The following is an 18786-nucleotide window of genomic DNA, read 5'->3' as shown; positions in this document are numbered from 1 at the left end:
AGCCTTTTCTTATTTACATATATAGGATTTAAGCATGTACAGATTCACCCAAAACCCTCCCAGAAATGGTGGTTGGCAGAAGTGATGGAATCTTACATTTGCAGGCTCCAAAATAATCCAGCTGCAGTTGATGTCCCTTTTTGGTTCCCTCCAGTCTGCACTTTGTAGCAAACAGATGACAGGAACTTGCATAGGTCTGGTTGTCAGTGCCACAAGCCTATGGAAGACAAGCAAGAGAAAAAGTTGATAGATCCTGATGCTTTTTGGATAGTACTCTGCTCCCGAAAGCTCAAAGAGTGTCTGGTAAATGGTGCTGTGCCAAAGATATGGTCAGGAAGGTAAGATTATTAAAATTGTAACTCTCCAGTTTGGCAACAAACTATATTCATAGCCCAAATACCACTGTTATCTTTTTATGGAACCATTGAAATACTTTGATTTGGCTGGCATTTATTTCTGTTCAATATTACTTCAAATATTAGATTATAAACTGAGCATCTACCTTCAAAAAAATTTCAGTGCAAACTATTTTCATTCAAATCCCTGGCCCCCTCTTTTTTAATTTTTTTTTTCAGTTGTAGATGGACACAATATCTTTATTTCATTTGTTTTTATGTGGTGCGAGGGATCAAACCCACTGCCTCACGCATGCTAGGCAAGTGCTCTACCACTGAGTCACAACCCTGGGCCCTCCTTGGCCTTTCTGATGTGTCTGAAGGACTACTTTGTTGAGTACTTACTTGGTCAAGGGGTTTTGCTGGAGGACAAGTCACTGGATCTTGGCAAACGCAGTGGGGTTTTCCCTGTTGGTCTGCTTTACAGATGTGTCCTCTCTTACACTGGAAGTTCACACAAGGATCTAACAGAAAAGTTTGGAGAGGAAACATGGACTCAGCAAAATCGAGTATGTAAATGAAAATGTATGATTCACTTCATTTTTGTTAATAAGGCAGAAATTTTGAAACCATGAAATTTGAAGATTTCAAAGTGAGAAAACATTACAAACTGCTTTAACTGATGCGCTGATTTCCAGATGGAACCGTCTGGCATCAGAATTTTATATGATTGTTTAGCTTTCTTGAAGCCGTTTGGTTTGGTGATGTAAAAAGAACAAGCAGTTCTTCTTGGCCTCCCTGAGATGAACATAATCTGAAATATGTAGTGCAGTGTTGTGTGAAATGGTTAGAAGTTAAATAAGCCATAAGAATTTTATTGTGTTGAAATTACAAATGTTTGTGATTAGGGTAGGAATTAGTCCCTTAGTTAAGTATGGAATCTAAATTTAATAGTAAGTTGTGGATTGCAGAATTAATTCTTTCTCAGAAGCAAAAAGAATTCTAGCTGTGTACTATATCTCAACAGGACTTTCAGTTTGTAAACACATTGATCTGTAGTTTATCAAATATCACAAGATAATATCAACAATTTATAGGAACATTTCCTTGGAGAGAAAGGAGAAGGAAATTTCTGGTCATGAAGGGAGGGACAAACCCAAGATGGCAGATCCCATCTCTTCCTTGGGATAGTCACAAACAGCTCGCTCAGCACGTACCCACACTGTGCACCCCCACATTGCCTTCAGTTGAAGTGTCATCTTCGTTTGATGAGCTGCCTGCTTTCTTGGCCTTTAAAATAGCAAGAGCAGAAAAGTTAAACTTACTTAACTTGTATTCCAACTGTGTTTGCCTTCACAGAGTTTTTTGCGGCCAAATAATGTCAGATCTCAAAAGGGGAAACCATTCACAACTACACAGGTAGAGAATAATCTTTGGAGACCAAAACCCTTCTCTAGCTTCAACTGAATTCAGTGCTGTATTTGGGGGGAGTATGCAATATGAGTTAGGATCTTCTCTTTGGATTTGGGAAAACACTAGCAATGTATTATTATCTTGTGATTCTGTAGTTAAGACAGGGTTACATCAGTGATCTCTATGAAGTTGGTAAGGCTTTCCTCACAGGATTCTAAAATGTAACAAAACACCTATCTTAGAAGGGTGGCAGAGTTCTCAGTAATTGAGATTAGTTTTGACTTTGCTCACCAAAAGCTGTGCCTGATGGGTGGCTGCAAAGTTTTGCACAAAAACTCCAAATGATTAAATAGCCAAATAGCAATATACTCCCTCCATGCAGTATTTCTGGATTCTCATTTTGGTATATGTTTGCTTAATAAAGTAGTACCTTAATATTTACATCTGACTCAACGGACATTGCTGGCTCTCATGTCAGAGGTAGTTTGTTTGCCACTGATGCTTCAGTTGCAACACAACATGGCACCTGCCTTCAAGGCATCAGAACTGTGACCATCAATGTCTTCTATTTTTCAGGTCTGTCAGAACCAATTCCAGCTAGCCTCAGGCATTTTCATCTGCCATCACCTGCATTTCTGGTCCCAGAAACCATGGAAATCTACTTGGTCTACTCAATTGACTGGATGTGCTTTCTAGCATCGCCCAGCCAAAATAAATGCCCTAATTATTTCCCAAATGGAAAAATTCTGAGGAATTTTCTTTAAAAGAATAATGATGCTGCTTTCATTAGCTTACTCTCCTTGCCTGAATTATTTCTCCACTCCTCTGTTGTTCCCTGTGTCTCTCCAATAACTTTAGGGGAAACCTGAATAAAACAGGTGCTCTCAGTCTAATGATGGAGATGGACAGAAAAATAAATAATTGTACAGGCTGAGCATCCTTAATCTGAAAATTTGAAACCCAAAATACTCAAAATCCAAAACTTTTTGATTGCTGACATGATGCTAAAGTGGAAAATTACATACCTAACTTCATGAGCTGGAATGCTGTCAAAATGCAGACATACTAAAAATATTATATAAAATTACTATCAGGCCATGCATATGAAGTGTATATGAAACATAAATTAGTTTGAGACATGGGTTTCATCTCTAGGATTTAAATTATGTATATGCACATATTCTGAAATAATAAAAAGAAATTGAAAACACTTAGGATCTCAATCATTTCAGTTAAGCGATGCTCAACTTATAATTTATTTTAATAATGTACTGATAGAAATACAGGGGATTGGGCTGGGGATGTGGCTCAAGCGGTAGCACGCTCGCCTGGCATGCGTGCGGCCCGGGTTCGATCCTCAGCACCACATACAGACAAAGATGTTTTATCCGCCGAAAAACTAAAAATAAATATTAAAATTTTCTCTCTCTCTCTCTTAAAAAAAGTTATTTTTTTTTTTTTTAAAAAAAGAAATACAGGAGATTGTGAAATCACAAAGAAAGGCCATGGCTCTTTATTGATAACTAATGGACAAGAATTATTGTAAATAGTCTCACCCCTTGGTAGTGTCCGTGCTCACTGGTATCTTCATGTTCATTCTCGTGTGTTCTTTCTTTTTGCTCCTCATATTTGAGATGGTAGGAAATGGACTGAGCTCTTTCAGCCTCTAGAAAGTCCTGGCTTGGGGTGAAATCGACATCAGTTGCACTTTGCCTGGGTCCATCATGACTGGCATCATCAGCCCCATGATTTCTGGGCATGATGTTTCTATCATCAGTAGGTTCCATGAGCAAAGCCTCAGAAACAGTCTTTTTATCCATGTCCTCGTGCTTGCCAGTAGCTTCAGGGCCCATTTTTCCTTCTTGGCTCTGCCATTCAGTATCTTGAATGTGCTTATTTATGTTTGATACATTGTCCTCTTCTGCTTCTGCATTGGAATTATCCTCTTCTTGTTCTTGGTTATTCTGCTCAAGTTCATCCTGCATTTTGCTTATTTGAGTTGGTTGATTGGACTCTTCCAAAATATCATCAGATTTCTTACTGTCTTCTTCTTGCTTACTGTTAAAATTCTCTTTAGGAAATTCTTTCTCCCATTCTTGGTTATCACTGGGGCTACCAATTTCCCCTGGCTCTTTTCCCTCTTCCTCATCTTCATTGGGAGTATTAGGATCCTGCTCTTGCTTTCTCTGATCCCTTAGGTTTTGGCTGTGTGTATCATTCTTGTTCAAATGATGATGTGGATAATTTGTGGGTTGTTCTTGGTTTTCCTCTCCCTCTGTGATGTTTTCTTGTTGGTTAGAATCCACAGAATCAGGAGGAGGAAAATCAGTGCTCTCAGGGAGTTTTTTCTCTTGAGGCCCACTTATATCTTCTCTTAGATCCAAGCTACCATCAGTTGGTGAATACTCCAAATTCACACTTAAGTCACCATCGCTATCCTCCTCATCCTTCAGTCCTAGCTCTTGGCTGTAAGCTTTATCCTGTTCTGCTGACTGTTCTTGATTTTCCTCTTCTGACTTTAATATTGAAGATTTTTCATCCTTAAAAGAAAAATTTTAATGTTTGTTTTTGAAACAAGCTATCTTATTTACAATTCCTAAGCTAACCTTTAATATTCATCCTTCTTTTTCTTCACACATATCATGTAAATGTATTAATGATGTTCTTCACATTCTATGGGCCGCAGATTCAACCTGAACTTGAATTTTGTAAAGTGAAACAGTTATATAGCGTGTTAGCCCAAGGAGTAAAACTCATTAATCTTCATATCATCTAGTGATTGGAGGAAGTTGATATGATCATCATATTAAAATAAATTAAACTGAGGACATGAATAATGTAATCTCTTTGACCATGGTTTAATACTGAGTCATCCTTTGGAGAAATAAACAATTATATTAATATAACACTGCTATTTTTACCTTATGGTTGGAAAGGTTTTCTCTGGATACTGCAGCTTCCTTTTCATTTTCTTCAGCTTCAACCTTTGCACTGGGAATTGTAGTATTGTCTTGTATTAATGATGTTTCAGTTGGTTTGGAATGATCAGATAGAAACCTTGCATTTGTCTGAAAAAATTAAGAGCTTGTTTGTGTCATTCACCTCTAGGTGCCAATTTAAAATTTTTCTGCTGCTCTTTAGTTATCATCATTATTAGTAGCAGTTTTCCTCATTCAGCGCATCAGCTAAATGGTATTTTTAAAAATATTTGAGAATACAAGCAAATGCCCAGAATAATGTTAAGTGAAAACAAAATTCCCACCTGAAAAAAAGTTATGTGTAAAGAAACTAGGCAAAAATCAATCAAATAAACAAAAACCTTCAATAATTATATAATGATTTGATAATTCAATAATGATTACCTTTGATTTTGGAAATTATTTTGTTTTCAAATTTTTACAATGCATTAGTGCTTAATAATTTTGAAAAGTATTGTTTTGTATAAAGTGGAAGTCAATAAAACTGGCCATAAGATATAGTATTGTACATTTCCTTAACATTTAAGGATTCGCTGATAATTAATAGAAAAAATTATAAAACTTTTTACTATTTATCAAGTTTTTAACACTGTTGGCCTTAATATCCATTAGGAAGTTTTTAAATAAAAAAAAATTAATCTAGAACTAATTCAAGGATTATGTGAAGCAGGGCACTCAGCCTAATAGAGAAAGGCAGCTATGGAACATTTTCATGACAGAGACAGCTGTGTCTGTTTCTAGAAAGACTGGGGACTAAAATGGAGAGCTAGGCAGTGAGGCATGATGGGAAGTTAAACAACTGGACTTGGATGGTGAGAAGCCTCCCTTCAAGTCTTAACTCTGCCATTTACTTCCCACCTGTGGTTTGAGGAGTTGCTAACCCTACCCTGCAATCTCAAAGTGAAGTGGGCATAAATATCAAGTAAAAGTTGTTTATATAAACTATTTTGCAAATTTTGAGGAGCTACCCAAGTTAAAATTCCTAATTATAATATCATATGGTGGTAATAATATGAACTGTTCAAATATCTGACGCAGGTATTTGCCATAGATTTTTGTTATAGAGATGCTGTGGGTACTTAGCAGCTATATCCAGATGTAAGGATAAAACTCAGACTATTTGGATTGACTCAGTTTTACTTCATGAGCCGGTCCAGTAGTGCTGTGTACTGTAAAACAATCCATGAAGTATAAATGTATTTTAGATTTGGTTTGTTCTTTTGCTTCTTGTCCTTTTTTCAACTAAGAGGATTAGTAGTCTTCAAAAAAGTTTTGAAAGAAGTCATAAAGAAAGGGGAAAAGCCGGACTCAGTGGCACATGCCTGGAATCCCAGCAGCTCAGGAGGCTGTGGCAGGAGGATCACAAGTTCAAAGCCAGCCTCAGCAATGATGAGGCGTTAAGCAACTCAGTAGGACCCTGTCTCTAAATAAAATACAAAATAGGGCTGGGGGTGTGGCTCAGTAGTCAAGTTCCCTTGAGTTCAATCCCTGGCACTCCCCCCCTGCCAAAAAAAAAAAAAAAAAAAAAAAGGAGAAAGGAAGGGTCTGGAAAAGTAGCTTTGTAGAGTAGTACTTGCCCAGTGTGCATAAGGCCCTAGGTTCACTCCCCAGCAATTAACAGATTAAAAAAAAAAAAAAAAAAAAAAAACAATTGTGAGAGCAAGGAGAAAGAAAGGTGGCTATTTTGACGAGTTGCCAACAAGGGCCTTCATGGAAAACAACAGATGGGGGAGATTTTAGTTTTTTTAGTGGATGGCTTTTCTCCTTCAGTGCTTACCTCCTCCTTCACATGATCATACCTTCCCCTAGCAGGAAGAAATGCATAAAAACCATGGCAGCTTATTTTCTTTCAGAAATGTCTGGTAATTAAAAGTCTATTATATTATTAGACCCATATCTATATTTAACATGCCCTCTGGAAGTGCATTTGGAATATCCCAACCACTCATAGTTCACTTCTCTGGAGAATTCGTGCAGGTGAGGAAAATGATACAAGATTTTTAATAGGTCAATACTATGAAAAAAATATTTAGCTTTTTGATATTTGCCTGGGTCTGCATAAAACAAATTACCCTGGAAAAGAAACATCTGGCATGTGTCTTTAGGCAGACATGTCATTCAAACATTTGGTTCAAAGACAGTTTTTAATGCCTATTTACAATGCCACCGTCCTTGCAAAGGCAAAACACATTTTCAGGAGAAAATAATGACTCTCTGGGATCTCCTTTCTTTATTAATTTGTCCCAGTTTTGTAATTTTAAAGTACACTATGTAATTCCAGCTGGAGTAGCTCTCTGCTATTTAAGCACGATTCTTAGTGGTGGTCAGAAATTCTGTTTTCTTTGGACTGCTTGATCTGGGTGGCATGTAGCTTGTTTTTGCTGACACAGCTATTAACCTGAAGCAGCCACCAGTTATCTGAAAAGCAAGGACAGAACTTTAAACCTAGAGAGGAAGGGAAGGAAGGGACAATAGAGAAATCGCATTGTTCATTGATAAAAAAAGAAAAACATGATATAAATTAAAGATGCTATGGATCATTTGTAGAGCATCTAAAATGATCATATAAATGATTGTGTTTTTTGAACTTTTGGGTTGTTTTGAGATTGCTGACCTGGTCTGAAATGGTCTGATTTGTGTATGGCTCCTTGATTGCTTGTGAATGCTGAAGCCAGTATATCTCATCATGACTTAGAGAATGCTCTAGTTCTATCCACTTTCAGCATACTTGTTTGGACAGTGCCTCAAAATGAGATAAGAACCCATTTATGATCACCACAGTGCTTCTGTTCCCATTGGTTCCTGTTTTTATCACAAGACTGTCAGGATTTCTCATCTAGCATGTGTTCGATCTTGAAGAAAATGCTGGTGATGTGGATATATATATGAGCTCCAAGTTAAATGCATAGATATCTCATACCAATACGATGAGATCCATTGGGAATTTTTTTTCCTGTCCTTTTGGTATTTGGCCATATTCTATGGTTAATAAAAGGACTGACAACACTTTCAGCTGTATTTATTGTGTCTTATAAAACCAGATAGACCTGAGAAAATATTTTTGAAAAGCACCTTATCTTGATTTTTAGTCATACATTTACGATTTGCATAAGAAAGAATATAATTGAAATAAAAACCAGAACTTCAAGCCACTATATTAGAATATTTCCTTTTAAATAGTAGGTTTCTGAATTAAATGTCAGGAGGGAGAGATATAATAACAGAAGAAAGGAAATTTACCGGAATTGCAACTGCAGTTCCCAAGATGTATATGAAAAACAGCAGAGTCTTCATGCTTCTGGACCTGTGAACCAAGAAGATAATTTCAGTGATGGGAAAAAGTTTCCTTAAGAAAGATTAAAAAATAATCTTAGCAAATATTGAGTTTGATATTGTCTTTTGTATTTGGAGGAGATTATTGTCTTTGTGGAATAGTATGTCTGAAAAGCCAGATAACTACAGTTTTTTTTACCAGTTTTGTCCCTCTGAAAATTAGTTCTTATTTTATTTTTCCTTTACAATAAAAGAAGCTTCAAACTATCAGGAGAACTGGACTCTGGCTCTGGCACTGTCCCTAACTGGCCAAGAATCTTAGATAGTTTACTTATCCTTTTTTAGACGTAGCTTTCTATTGTGATGAACTGTGAAGAGGCAGCCTAGATGATTTGCTCTAATACTTTAGAACTCTAAAATTGAAAATCTATGAATTTCATGAGCTCCTAAATGCTGCTATCTTTTAGCTTTAAATTGTTAAACCTAAAATACATTCTATGATTATTGTATCAAAAATAAAATATTTTATATATCGACTTTAATTTTCACAGCAAATATGTAAGATCTACTTATATCTTTATTATTGACGATCACTTAAAATATTTTATTCTTTAGTAAATGCTAATTGTAAACAATCACTGAAAAATGAAGTTTTTTTCCCTCTATTCCAAAATTTAGCATTCATCATTCATTCCATAAGTATTTATTAAATTTATGGAAGTTTAGTTACTTATAGGTCAGTATATTATTGTTCTATTTGTAAAAACTATACAAATCTGAAACAATACAGCTTAGTGTATAGTTTGGGGCTATACATTTGGGGCTGGAATATTCTGTGTTGTGGAGATCCATCCTATGCATTGTAGTATGTTTAGCAGCATTCCTGGTATCAACCCACTAGATGTCAGTGTCAGTCCGCCAGCCCTCCCTAGTTATGACTGCCAAAACTGTCTACAGGCATTTCCAAATATCCTATGGGGAGTGACATTGCCATAACCAAGGAACACTGGTTTATCAGAGGGGGACTAGTGCCCTTGGTGTAGAACTGTGTTTGAACCCAGGACCAATACTTGCCATCCATGTGATATTTGGCAAGTTACTTAATACCCGAGTCTCAGATTCCCCATCTTAAAATGGGGATAATATTTTTGATGGTTAATTTTATATGTCAACTTATTATGTCATTAGATGCTCAAATATATGGTTAAACATAATTTCTGGCTATCTTTTAAGGGTTTGTTTGGAAGATTGTAGCATTTGAATTATTAGATTGAATAAATCAGATTTCCCTAACCCTTGTGAGTGGATATCTTTTAATATGTTGAGGGTCTAAATATAACAAAAAACAGAGGAAGGGAGAATTCTTTTTGCCAATCTGCTTGAGCTGGGACATTGGCCTTCTCATACTCTCAGGCCAGGACTATGCCATCAGTCTTCCAGTTCTTAAGCCTTGGACTTGGACTAGAACTGGGACCTTCAGTTCTTCTCATTCTCTGAGTGTTAGAACTAAACTGGAACTATACCATGGGCCTCTCTGGGTTTCCAGAGAGTACAGATATGGGAATTTCTTGGCATCATAATCATGAAAGACAAATATTCATAATAAATCTCTCTTCCTCAGTTCAATTTTTGCTGGAGAACCCTAATATAATATTTGACTCAGTTTTGTAAAGATTATTAGTGCTATTCATAACAATACCTGACATGCAGCAATTGCTCAATAAACTTTAATTCTTTCCACTCATCTTCAAGAGAAGTTGTGATTCTTAAATAAACAGCTTCAAGTCCAAGAAAATAATATAAAATTGCTGTAAGGTCAAAAAAAATTTCCGATGGAACATTTAAGGTTCACTTTGGCCACAAATTTACCAAATTTTCCTTTAACTTCAAGATTCTTTCTTACATTCATCATAAATAACAATGAAATTAGACTAAGAGAATCTTACCACTTTTTTTTTTTTTTTTTACAAATGGGCAGTAAGAATAATCAAAAGTGTTGTGGATTAAAGGCTTATTTCTTTTTTGAGTTTGGTTTTTATAGCGATCTAAATGGCTAATTACATTTGTAAAAGGATTCCCTTTTAATTTGACCACAGGAGGATAGGAGTTTCCTCCACATTCCTAAATCTAAATGTAGCTGAATGTGTCAAAAAGAAATATGTCTAGTTGGCCAGAACTTGCATCACTTATTCACTCTTCCATTCATTTTTTGACCGCTTCCTAGATGCTATCAAAGTACAAGGATATAGTTTCTGCCTTAAGAGTTACAAAGGCTAATAATACCTGATTCATTCTACTATCCTTCCTACTCCCATATCCCCTCCCCTCCCTTCACTCCCCTCTACCTAATCTAAAGTATACCACATTTTTTTTTATCCATTCATCTGTTGAAGGGCACCTAGGTTGGTTCTATAGTTTAGCTATTTTGAGTTGAGCTGCTATTAACATTGATGTGGCTGCATCACTTGTAATATGCTGATTTAAAGTCCTTTGGGTATAAATTGAGGTGTGGGATAACTGGGATAGATGGTGGTTTCATTCCAAGTTTTCTGAGGAATTTCCACACTACTTTCCATAACAGTTACACTAATTTGCATTCCCACCAGCAATATATGTGTGTACCTTTCCCCCCATATTTATTGTTGTTTGTATTTTTGATAATTGCCATTCTGACTGGGGTGAGATGAAATCTTAGAGTAGTTCCGATTTTCATTTCTCTAGTTGCTAAAGATGTTGAATGTGTACACATATAGCTATATAACTGGTGGGATTCTACATCATGTACAACCAGAGGAATGAGAAATTATACTCCATCTATGTATGATGTATCAAAGTGCATTTTACTGTCATGTATAACTAATTAGAACAAATAAAAAGAAATTTTAAGAAAAAGAGTTACAAAGGAGGGCTGGGCATAATCCCAGTGGCTCAGGAAGCTGAAGCAGTAGTTTCCTTAGTTCAAAGCCAGCCTCATTAACTTAGTAAGGCCCTAAGCAACTCAGCAAGACCCTGTCTCTAAATAAAATATAAAAAAGTTCTGGGGATGTGGCTCAGTGGTTAATTGCCCCTAGATTCAATACGCAGTAATCCCCCAGCCTCCCAGCATTAAAAAGTTACAAAGGAGGAAGTCAAATAAATCAATGGGTTTATTATAATGTGATGGTTATATATATAGTGCAAATGACAGAGATTAACATTTAAAATTAGGTAATTAACAATAGCTAACATTTCTAAGTCCTAAGTACTTAGGCACTATTTTTACAATTACCCACATACTAACAATCTTCCCTACATTTCTATGAGGTGGGCAATCTGGTATAATCATTTCATTGGTAAGGAAACTAAGGCATAGAGGTTAAGTGACTTTTCCATGATCCACAGCTAAGAAGTGACAGAGTAAATATTTGAGAATTGGCTGTTTGATTTCAGGTCTGTGTTCTTAATTATTGTGCTATATTGCCCCTGTATACGAAAGACTTCTAGAGAAGGTAATTCTTGAACTGGAATTTGAAAACTAATGAATAGTTGTGTCATAGTCTGTTTTAAATTACAATAGAATACCTGAAACCAGATAATTTATAAAGAATACAGATTTATTTGGCTTATGGATGTAGGAACTGAGAAGTCCAAGGGCATAGTACCAGACTGTTGGGGGCGTGAATGAATTTTGAGCTATCTCAAGTTGCATTTCCATGAACTCTTGGTGAAATTCCGCCAATCTGACTGCTCAGATCATGCGGACACCCTGCACATTGGCTCAGACAACCCTAGGTTCAAACGCAGCAGCCCGGAGTAGAGGAGATGGGGGTAACCTGCTCAGCCTCAGCCAAGTTGCCTTTGCCATCTTCTTCCTGTTTTCCTCAGGAGTTCTGCACACTAAATCTCAGTGGTGTTCCTATCCACTTAAATAAAGTGCGTGGGCTCCATTTTGTCGTTAGATCCAGTCTCCATCAGAGCTGGTCCCCATTGGATCCTGCAGTTTCTCGTATTAGCATGTCTTTATTTCTTAAATTTCTTATACCTTTAATATTTCTAATCTGACTCACTGCCCTCTTTTGGGGAAACTGAGTAAATATCACAATGGTCCTGACACCAGACTCTGCTCAGCATCTGATGAGAGTTTTCTTGCTGTATCAAAAAAGAAGGAGGATATCATATGGCAATTCAGGGCAAGAATGCCAGAGAGAGCTCACTTTTATAACAAAGTCACTCCTTCAATAACCCGTTAATCCATTAATGGTCTCATTCATTCATTAGAGCAGAATCTTCAGGACCCAATCATCTCCCAAAGGCCCCAATTCCAAATACCATAACATATGTGTTTGAAGACAAAGTTTCCAACATGTGAAATTTGGGGACACCAAATTTCAAAGTAGTCAGCTCTATGAAGGATGGGAAGGTCAAGGTGGAAGCAGCATGTGTGAAGATTCTGAGGCAAAAATCCTAAAAATTTGGGGGGAAGTAGAGGAAGATAAAGCTAAAAATCAAGGCAGGTATCCAGCTTGTGAAAGCCCTTGTGTATTAGATTAGGAATTTAAAATTCCAACTGAAAAACTATGGGAACCCAATGAATGGCTGTAAATGTGGAGGTGATCTGCATTCATTCGAGAAAGGGCTTTTGGGACAGCTGTATGGAGGAGAGACCAGTAGAAATGCCTTCAGGAGCCAATTGCAATATCAAAGTGAGATGTGTTCAGAGCTTTGAATTTTTGCTGTAGTTTTGGAAATGGTGAATGAGAGGGATAGGTCCAATCTGTACTGCTTCATGAGAGTCAAATTTCAGGAATTTTGTAAGCCAGGAATTTGTCAATGCCAGCAATAAAAATTAAATTATATACACTTATAAATTAATTATATTAAAACCATGGAAATAATAACTCAAAGCAAATCATTTTATAATTATTTTACTACATTTTCTATTATCTACTATCAAGGTATTTATACCTTTATTTGTAGGTGCAAATACTACATAATGTGTGCCACTACTACATGTCCTTCCCAGTTCTGTTCCAGGATATCATATAGAAGCTTATAGTCAGTCATGGTAGGAAGATTCCATCATGGTAACCATGAAATGTTACCCTTGCCCACTCAGAGTGCTGGCTCTTAAACATTTGCCAGCACACCTCTGGATAGTTGTGAGACATACTTAAAGGAAGAGCAGATGAGACTTCATGACTAATTAGATACTGTAAAGAGATGAGAAGGAAGAATCTTGGGTTAGCATATTTCTACTTTGGACATATGGGTAAATGGTGGTGTTAACCATAAAGATGAGGAATTCGTAGGAGGAAAATCTGATTTTAGAAGAAAGATGAATTAATTATAAACTTGTTGAATTTGAGTAGAGCTATCTAATAGACACTTGGATAAATTGGTGTGTAGATAAGCATAGAGTTTGGAGCTAAAAACATGGTTTGGGTGCTATTTGCATGAGAAGATAAACAGTGAACAAAGAAGTCTGGAGACCAAACCCAGGTAAATAAAGGCTAGTAGGTGTCAAGAGAGGATGGGAAGAGCTAAAGATACAAAAGATGAAAGGAGGGTCACGTATGAAAAAGAAAATGTTAAACGTCACAGAGAGGTCAGAGCAAAATAAGGCCAATAAATTATCCTTTGTCTTTGGAAATACAGAGGTTATGGAGTACTTAGAGTTTTTATTTTTATTTTTTTCCATAGGGTTGGTGAAAGCTAGTCTGAATTGAAAAGTATATAAACAGACAGTGATAAAGTGAAGACAGTGAGTGTGGACCACTTTTTTCAAAAGTTTGGACTTTAAAAGGAAGGAGAGTAGAATGGTAGCTAAAACTGAATGTGCAATCTTGGAAATTTTTGTGAATAAAAATGGTCATTCAAATATTGTCTGTGCCGTGGGGAAAGCATAAGTAAAGAATTGAAGGTGTAGAAGGAAAGAAATAAGATGCAATAAACACTTATGGCCTTCAGTGAAACATAGTTCATGGGCTTCATACACCTTTGACTTTGGGGCTTGACCTTGTGTGGCTTGCTTGGGCCTATGTGACATTAACAAACGTGATGCCAGCAGAGGCTTGTTAAACACTTGCACATTGGGGTTTGTGCTTTCTGTGGAAGCCTCCAACATGCTCTACAAATGCTTGGACTAGATTACTAAATGGTGAGAGGTGGTGTGGAGAGAATCCTGGAAGATGAGGACATCTTGGATTGTTCAGCCTCAACTGTACTTCCAGTTCACTTGGGCCACAAATGATAGACAAAATTAGCAGAAGAACCGCTCAGCTGAGTTCAGTTTAAATTTCAGAACCAGGAGCAAATAAGGGGATATAATTTAAAGCCATTTAATTTTGGAGTGGATTGTTAAGCATCAATAGGGAACTGAATCAGGAGAAAATAGACAAGTTACCGGAGCCACGGCAGGACAGTATTGCATAGAGTTCAAAGACACAGCCTCTTAAATAGAACTTTCTGGGCTTTAATTCTTAATTTGCAGATTCTTTGGAAAGTGTTTTAGTTTTGGGAGGCCTTAGCTCATTATGTGTAAAATGATGTGAACATTAAGTAGGGTAATACAACCTTGGTAAGCCCTTGATAAATATTTGCTGGTCTGATATTAACGAATAGGGAGAAGGTTTAACATTGCAGAGAAGGAAGGGTTCTTTATTCTTTAAGAAAAAGGGAGGATACCATAACTTTAAGGATGAATTGAGGCAGGGCCCCAGAAATATAAGTTCATTAAGATGGATTTAATTATGGCTTCCTTACATTTATACAGCATTTCAGTGTATAAAGTATCTTCCTATGTACACTCTCATTTGATTCAATGTGGAAAGAAAGGTACATAATGTTTAAATATAAAGAAAAATAAGATTGAAGAATCTAAATTATTTGGCCAAATGTACAAGGCCTAACAGGTGGTCAAGAATAAGAATGGGGAATTTTGGACTTAGTGTCCAGTGTTCTCACAGCACAATCTAATGGGACAGGCTACAGGCTAGAAGTCACAAGTTGTAGCTTTGGGGCCTGGGTCTGCCAAATACTAAAGGCCAACATGAGCAAATTATTTAAATCTCTGCAGCCTTTATCTACGAAGTGGGAATAATAATTCCTTTCAGTGTCAAAGGAGCCATTGAAGTGGAGAGGCACTTTACAAACTCTGAAGTATCAGACCTATGTGATTATTATTTCTGCCTGCTGCCTCTCAACAATATTATCATTATAATCACTTATGTCTTGTAGTAAGTTTGATGTAAGAGTAAGGAATATGCCTTAAGTGTGATATAAAGGAAAAGAACCTTTCTTTGTCTCCATCCTCCTTTCAAACATTCCTCCTCTCGGTGATTTTAAGCTGTCCAGAAAATCCCTAGTTCCAGAACATATTTATATTTGATTCACTCAATAAAAACAAACTTACTTGTCTGATAATCTTTAAATTTTTAGCTTTTTACATGGATCTAATCCCCACTTAGGAGATAAGAAAATTCCTGAATGAATGTCTTTCTATTCTAAGCTGAGAGGTATTTTCATATTATCTTTAACTCAAAGGCGCAGCTAGGATGCTGAGAATCCCTTCTGTAGCTGAAGGGAGTTGTCTATGGTATAGAACAAGTATAGAGTTTGTGGTGTAACTTTGGGTGGCTGGTTGTGCAGGCATTTTGAGAAGCTCTGCATGGGCCCTGATTGCTTCCAGCACTGTCCCAGGATGGAACTGTTTTTTTTGTTTTTTTTTTTTAGGAGTCTTGTGTTTATTTCCATTCTGAAATTGAAAACACAATTTAAAGACAAAAGATGGCTGTGCCATTTAGAACAATTCAAGCAGGAAACCACCTCATGTTTCAATTATAAAGAAGATGCCTGTGTTGAATTTCTAATGTCTGGACAATGTGGAACAATCCAATGTTTAGAATTTAGAAGACTTTGACTTCTTCTATTGTTTTCTGCTTTGTCCTTCAGGCCAGTCATGGGGCATTTGGGGCTCATTGAGCTAATTGTATTTGCCACACATTGATGAAAATAATTTCATGGCCTTTAGAGTCTTACTTGAAGAACTGAACAAATGCTCTGACTTGCATAAATAAGAGAGTAGAACTTACTGGGAAATGAATTATATTTTGAAAACAAGTGAGTGTCATATTGAAGTCTCAGGGAGACTTAATTCGCTGATGTTTGCAAAGTACTTTGAAAATGAAAACCATGATGTCCTTGCTCAATATGATGAGTACCATTTATTCTTGGATATGTAAAAAGTCACTTATTTTAGATATTCAAATTTGGTGTGCTGTGTCTACAAAATGCAGGTTGTTATTTTGCAGAAAGAGAAAATAAAATTCTAGATGAAAAATGCACAAATGAGATGAATTTTTGAATATACATCATTATTATTCTGGAAGATTTAAATATGTAACATCCATGTGAAATTAGATAAATGTTATTTCCCCAAATAAATAAGCTTAGTCAACGATGACAGCATAGTATGAAATTGGAATATTTAAGTTCCAGGCCTGAGATGCCTTTTATCAGCCAGGAGATTTTGGTCAAGTCACTGGTTTCTTTTTCTACAAAAACAGGAGAAATAATAATATATTTTCCATTTGTCTTCTAGAGTTGTTTTGAGACTGAAATGTAATCATATAGTCATTTGGCAATTTTAACAACTATAAAAATAAGGCAAAAAATATCATTTCTTGGTATACTTTAAGGCAGAAAATGGCTTAACACCAATAATTAATAATGAAAAATACAGAGACTAATTTTGTTGTTACTTAGTGTCCTTCAGTAATTTCTTCCTTTTTTTTTCCCCCTTCATACCTCTATGTATTTTCCTGAGTCTTGAGAGGCTGAAGATGAGAAATGGTGGGAAACTTCAAAAAGGATCTTGTCCTGTTAGGAACAGGATCTCTTCAACTACCAGACTTCCCAGTGCTGGAAATTGAAATGTTAAAAGATGACAGCTAGACTGCATTTTGTATACCAGGCCATTTTGGGGAAACTGAGATTTCAACTGCCTAGAATTTGGAATTTCCAATGTCCAGACTACCCAGTGTACCATTAAAACAAATAACTAGATGAAACATTTAGCATGACAGAAATAGGTCTCCCACTGAGAAATAAGCATTCATAATTGTCTGCTCTGATGCACATTGTATAACTGTCTTGAGACAATTTCTTACATTTTCATTTAATACCCATAAATATTGTGGTACAGGGAAGATGGTTGTAAATTCCTTATAACTCATCTCATGAAGAGGTGGTCTGATTCTTCTCTCCTTGAATCTGGACTGTCCTTGGTGACTTGCTTGACATAGTGACTGAGATGGAAGTGATACATATTTTGGGACTTTTGAGGCTAGGACGTAAGAACTCTGGAGTTTTTATCTGGATCTCATGGAACAGTTGTTTAGGAGCCCTGAGCCACTTGAAGAGAATTTCATGCCACAGAAAACCATTTAGCCACTCCTACTGACCCCTGCCGTTTATTTGTCTTTGCAAAGTACAGGACATGTGAGTGGAGCCAAGTGGGAGACTCTAGATCAGCCCATCTGCCAACTGAGTAACCCTGAGTGACCTGCCCAATTTTGTGACCCACAAAATTTTGAGACATTACAAAATAGTTATTATTTTGTCATTAAATTTGTAACTATTATATGTGAAAGAGAACTCAAGTATATTCATTAAGATATCTTAAGGCTAGAAACACTTATGTTCATCAAATTTTATTGAAAATCTACATTTTTTTTTCATACCCTAGTGGAAGCTAATACTATACGTCTAGTACTGTGGTAAGCACCTCACCGATGTACCACTGGTGCATTCCTGTGACCTCATGTCAACTTCATAGCAATATCCATCCAATGGGAACTTTCTGAGCATCCTACTTTGTTAGGGTTCATAGTCTTTTCCATTATGCACATTCCAGTCATGGAAATCAAAGGACATCCCAAAAGGATGGTTTTTCAGGGACATTCTCAATGATCTTACTGTCTCTTTCTTGCTTAGAAGAAATTAGTACATCTCTTCTATAATGGGTAATTGAGGAATTTCTTTAATTACATTTGGATGAGTCCTACAGTCTTCTCATAGGCAAGATGGTGCCATGACTACCTTCCCACACCTCTTCATCATTCCTTTCAGAGCTCCTCATCATATTGCTCACTAATCTCACTGTGTCTCATTCTAGAACTCCATAAGGCATGGATCCATGAGGCTGTTCTTTGTTTTCTCCTCAGTCATTTGTCTTCAGAAGCCCCTGTCCCTCCCTGCTTCATAGTGTACTGGGGGGAATTATTTTGGCCATATTTATTTTTCTTTGCTATCCTTCTATTTCCTCTTTCTTTGTGATTGCAGTGTTTCCTCACATTTATATTAATTTATACCCCACACTATGTTTTGTGTATTCTTTGGGGTATAGATATTTGCATACAGAGTGGATGTACCACAAAACTAAGAAGTTTGAGTTTTAGGATCTTTACAAAAGGCTCTACACAAAGTTCTATACATGATTTTGAGTCTTCTATTTTTTTAAAATAAGATCCCACACATTGTATGAACTCCTGGTTTCACAAACCCTGTGCCACTCCTGAGTATGGCACACCTGAAGGCCTGTAGCATTTGTAATGTCATAGGATATAATAATGTCTAAATCATTTGCTTCACAGTATTAATAGCGTGACAACTCTTTTTTAAAGCCTATGCCCCCAAATGATCAAATAGATTAACCCTATTCTTTTTCTGCCTTTAGCTGTACTACCCTTTAGTTTATTTTAATTTTCTACCTCCTTGGAATTTCTTTCCTCTGAATGTCTGATTGTTGG

The 18786-nt window shown here is 36.5% G+C and overlaps 1 protein-coding gene across 3 annotated transcripts in view; it reads right to left on the bottom strand.

The window, feature by feature from the left end:
* Sparcl1 (SPARC like 1) overlaps positions 1–18786 on the bottom strand; it is a 38809-nt gene that overhangs the window by 10758 nt on the left and 9265 nt on the right. Inside the window, exons 2-8 of one of the 3 annotated variants that reach the window (XM_046457575.2) lie at positions 16784–16897; positions 7967–8030; positions 4670–4816; positions 3305–4288; positions 1553–1625; positions 741–859; positions 97–217 (exon numbers count right to left, since the gene is read on the bottom strand). In XM_046457575.2, coding sequence (XP_046313531.1) covers positions 97–217; positions 741–859; positions 1553–1625; positions 3305–4288; positions 4670–4816; positions 7967–8020 — 1498 coding nt within the window. In that variant the 5' untranslated portion in view covers positions 8021–8030; positions 16784–16897. Of the gene's footprint in view, positions 1–96; positions 218–740; positions 860–1552; positions 1626–3304; positions 4289–4669; positions 4817–7966; positions 8031–9698; positions 9783–16783; positions 16898–18786 lie in introns of those variants that run through there. The other 2 variants (XM_046457576.2, XM_046457573.2) reach the window with 2 other exon arrangements.

The sequence above is a fragment of the Marmota monax genome, unplaced genomic scaffold (genome assembly GCF_021218885.2).
Source record: "Marmota monax isolate L192 unplaced genomic scaffold, Marmota_monax_Labrador192_F-V1.1 WCK01_AAM20220418_F8-fsc00128, whole genome shotgun sequence".
In the NCBI taxonomy this organism is placed as follows: Eukaryota; Metazoa; Chordata; class Mammalia; order Rodentia; family Sciuridae; genus Marmota; species Marmota monax.
The sequence above is the reverse complement of the archived record's forward strand: the minus strand, read 5'-3'. Positions and strand labels throughout refer to the sequence as shown.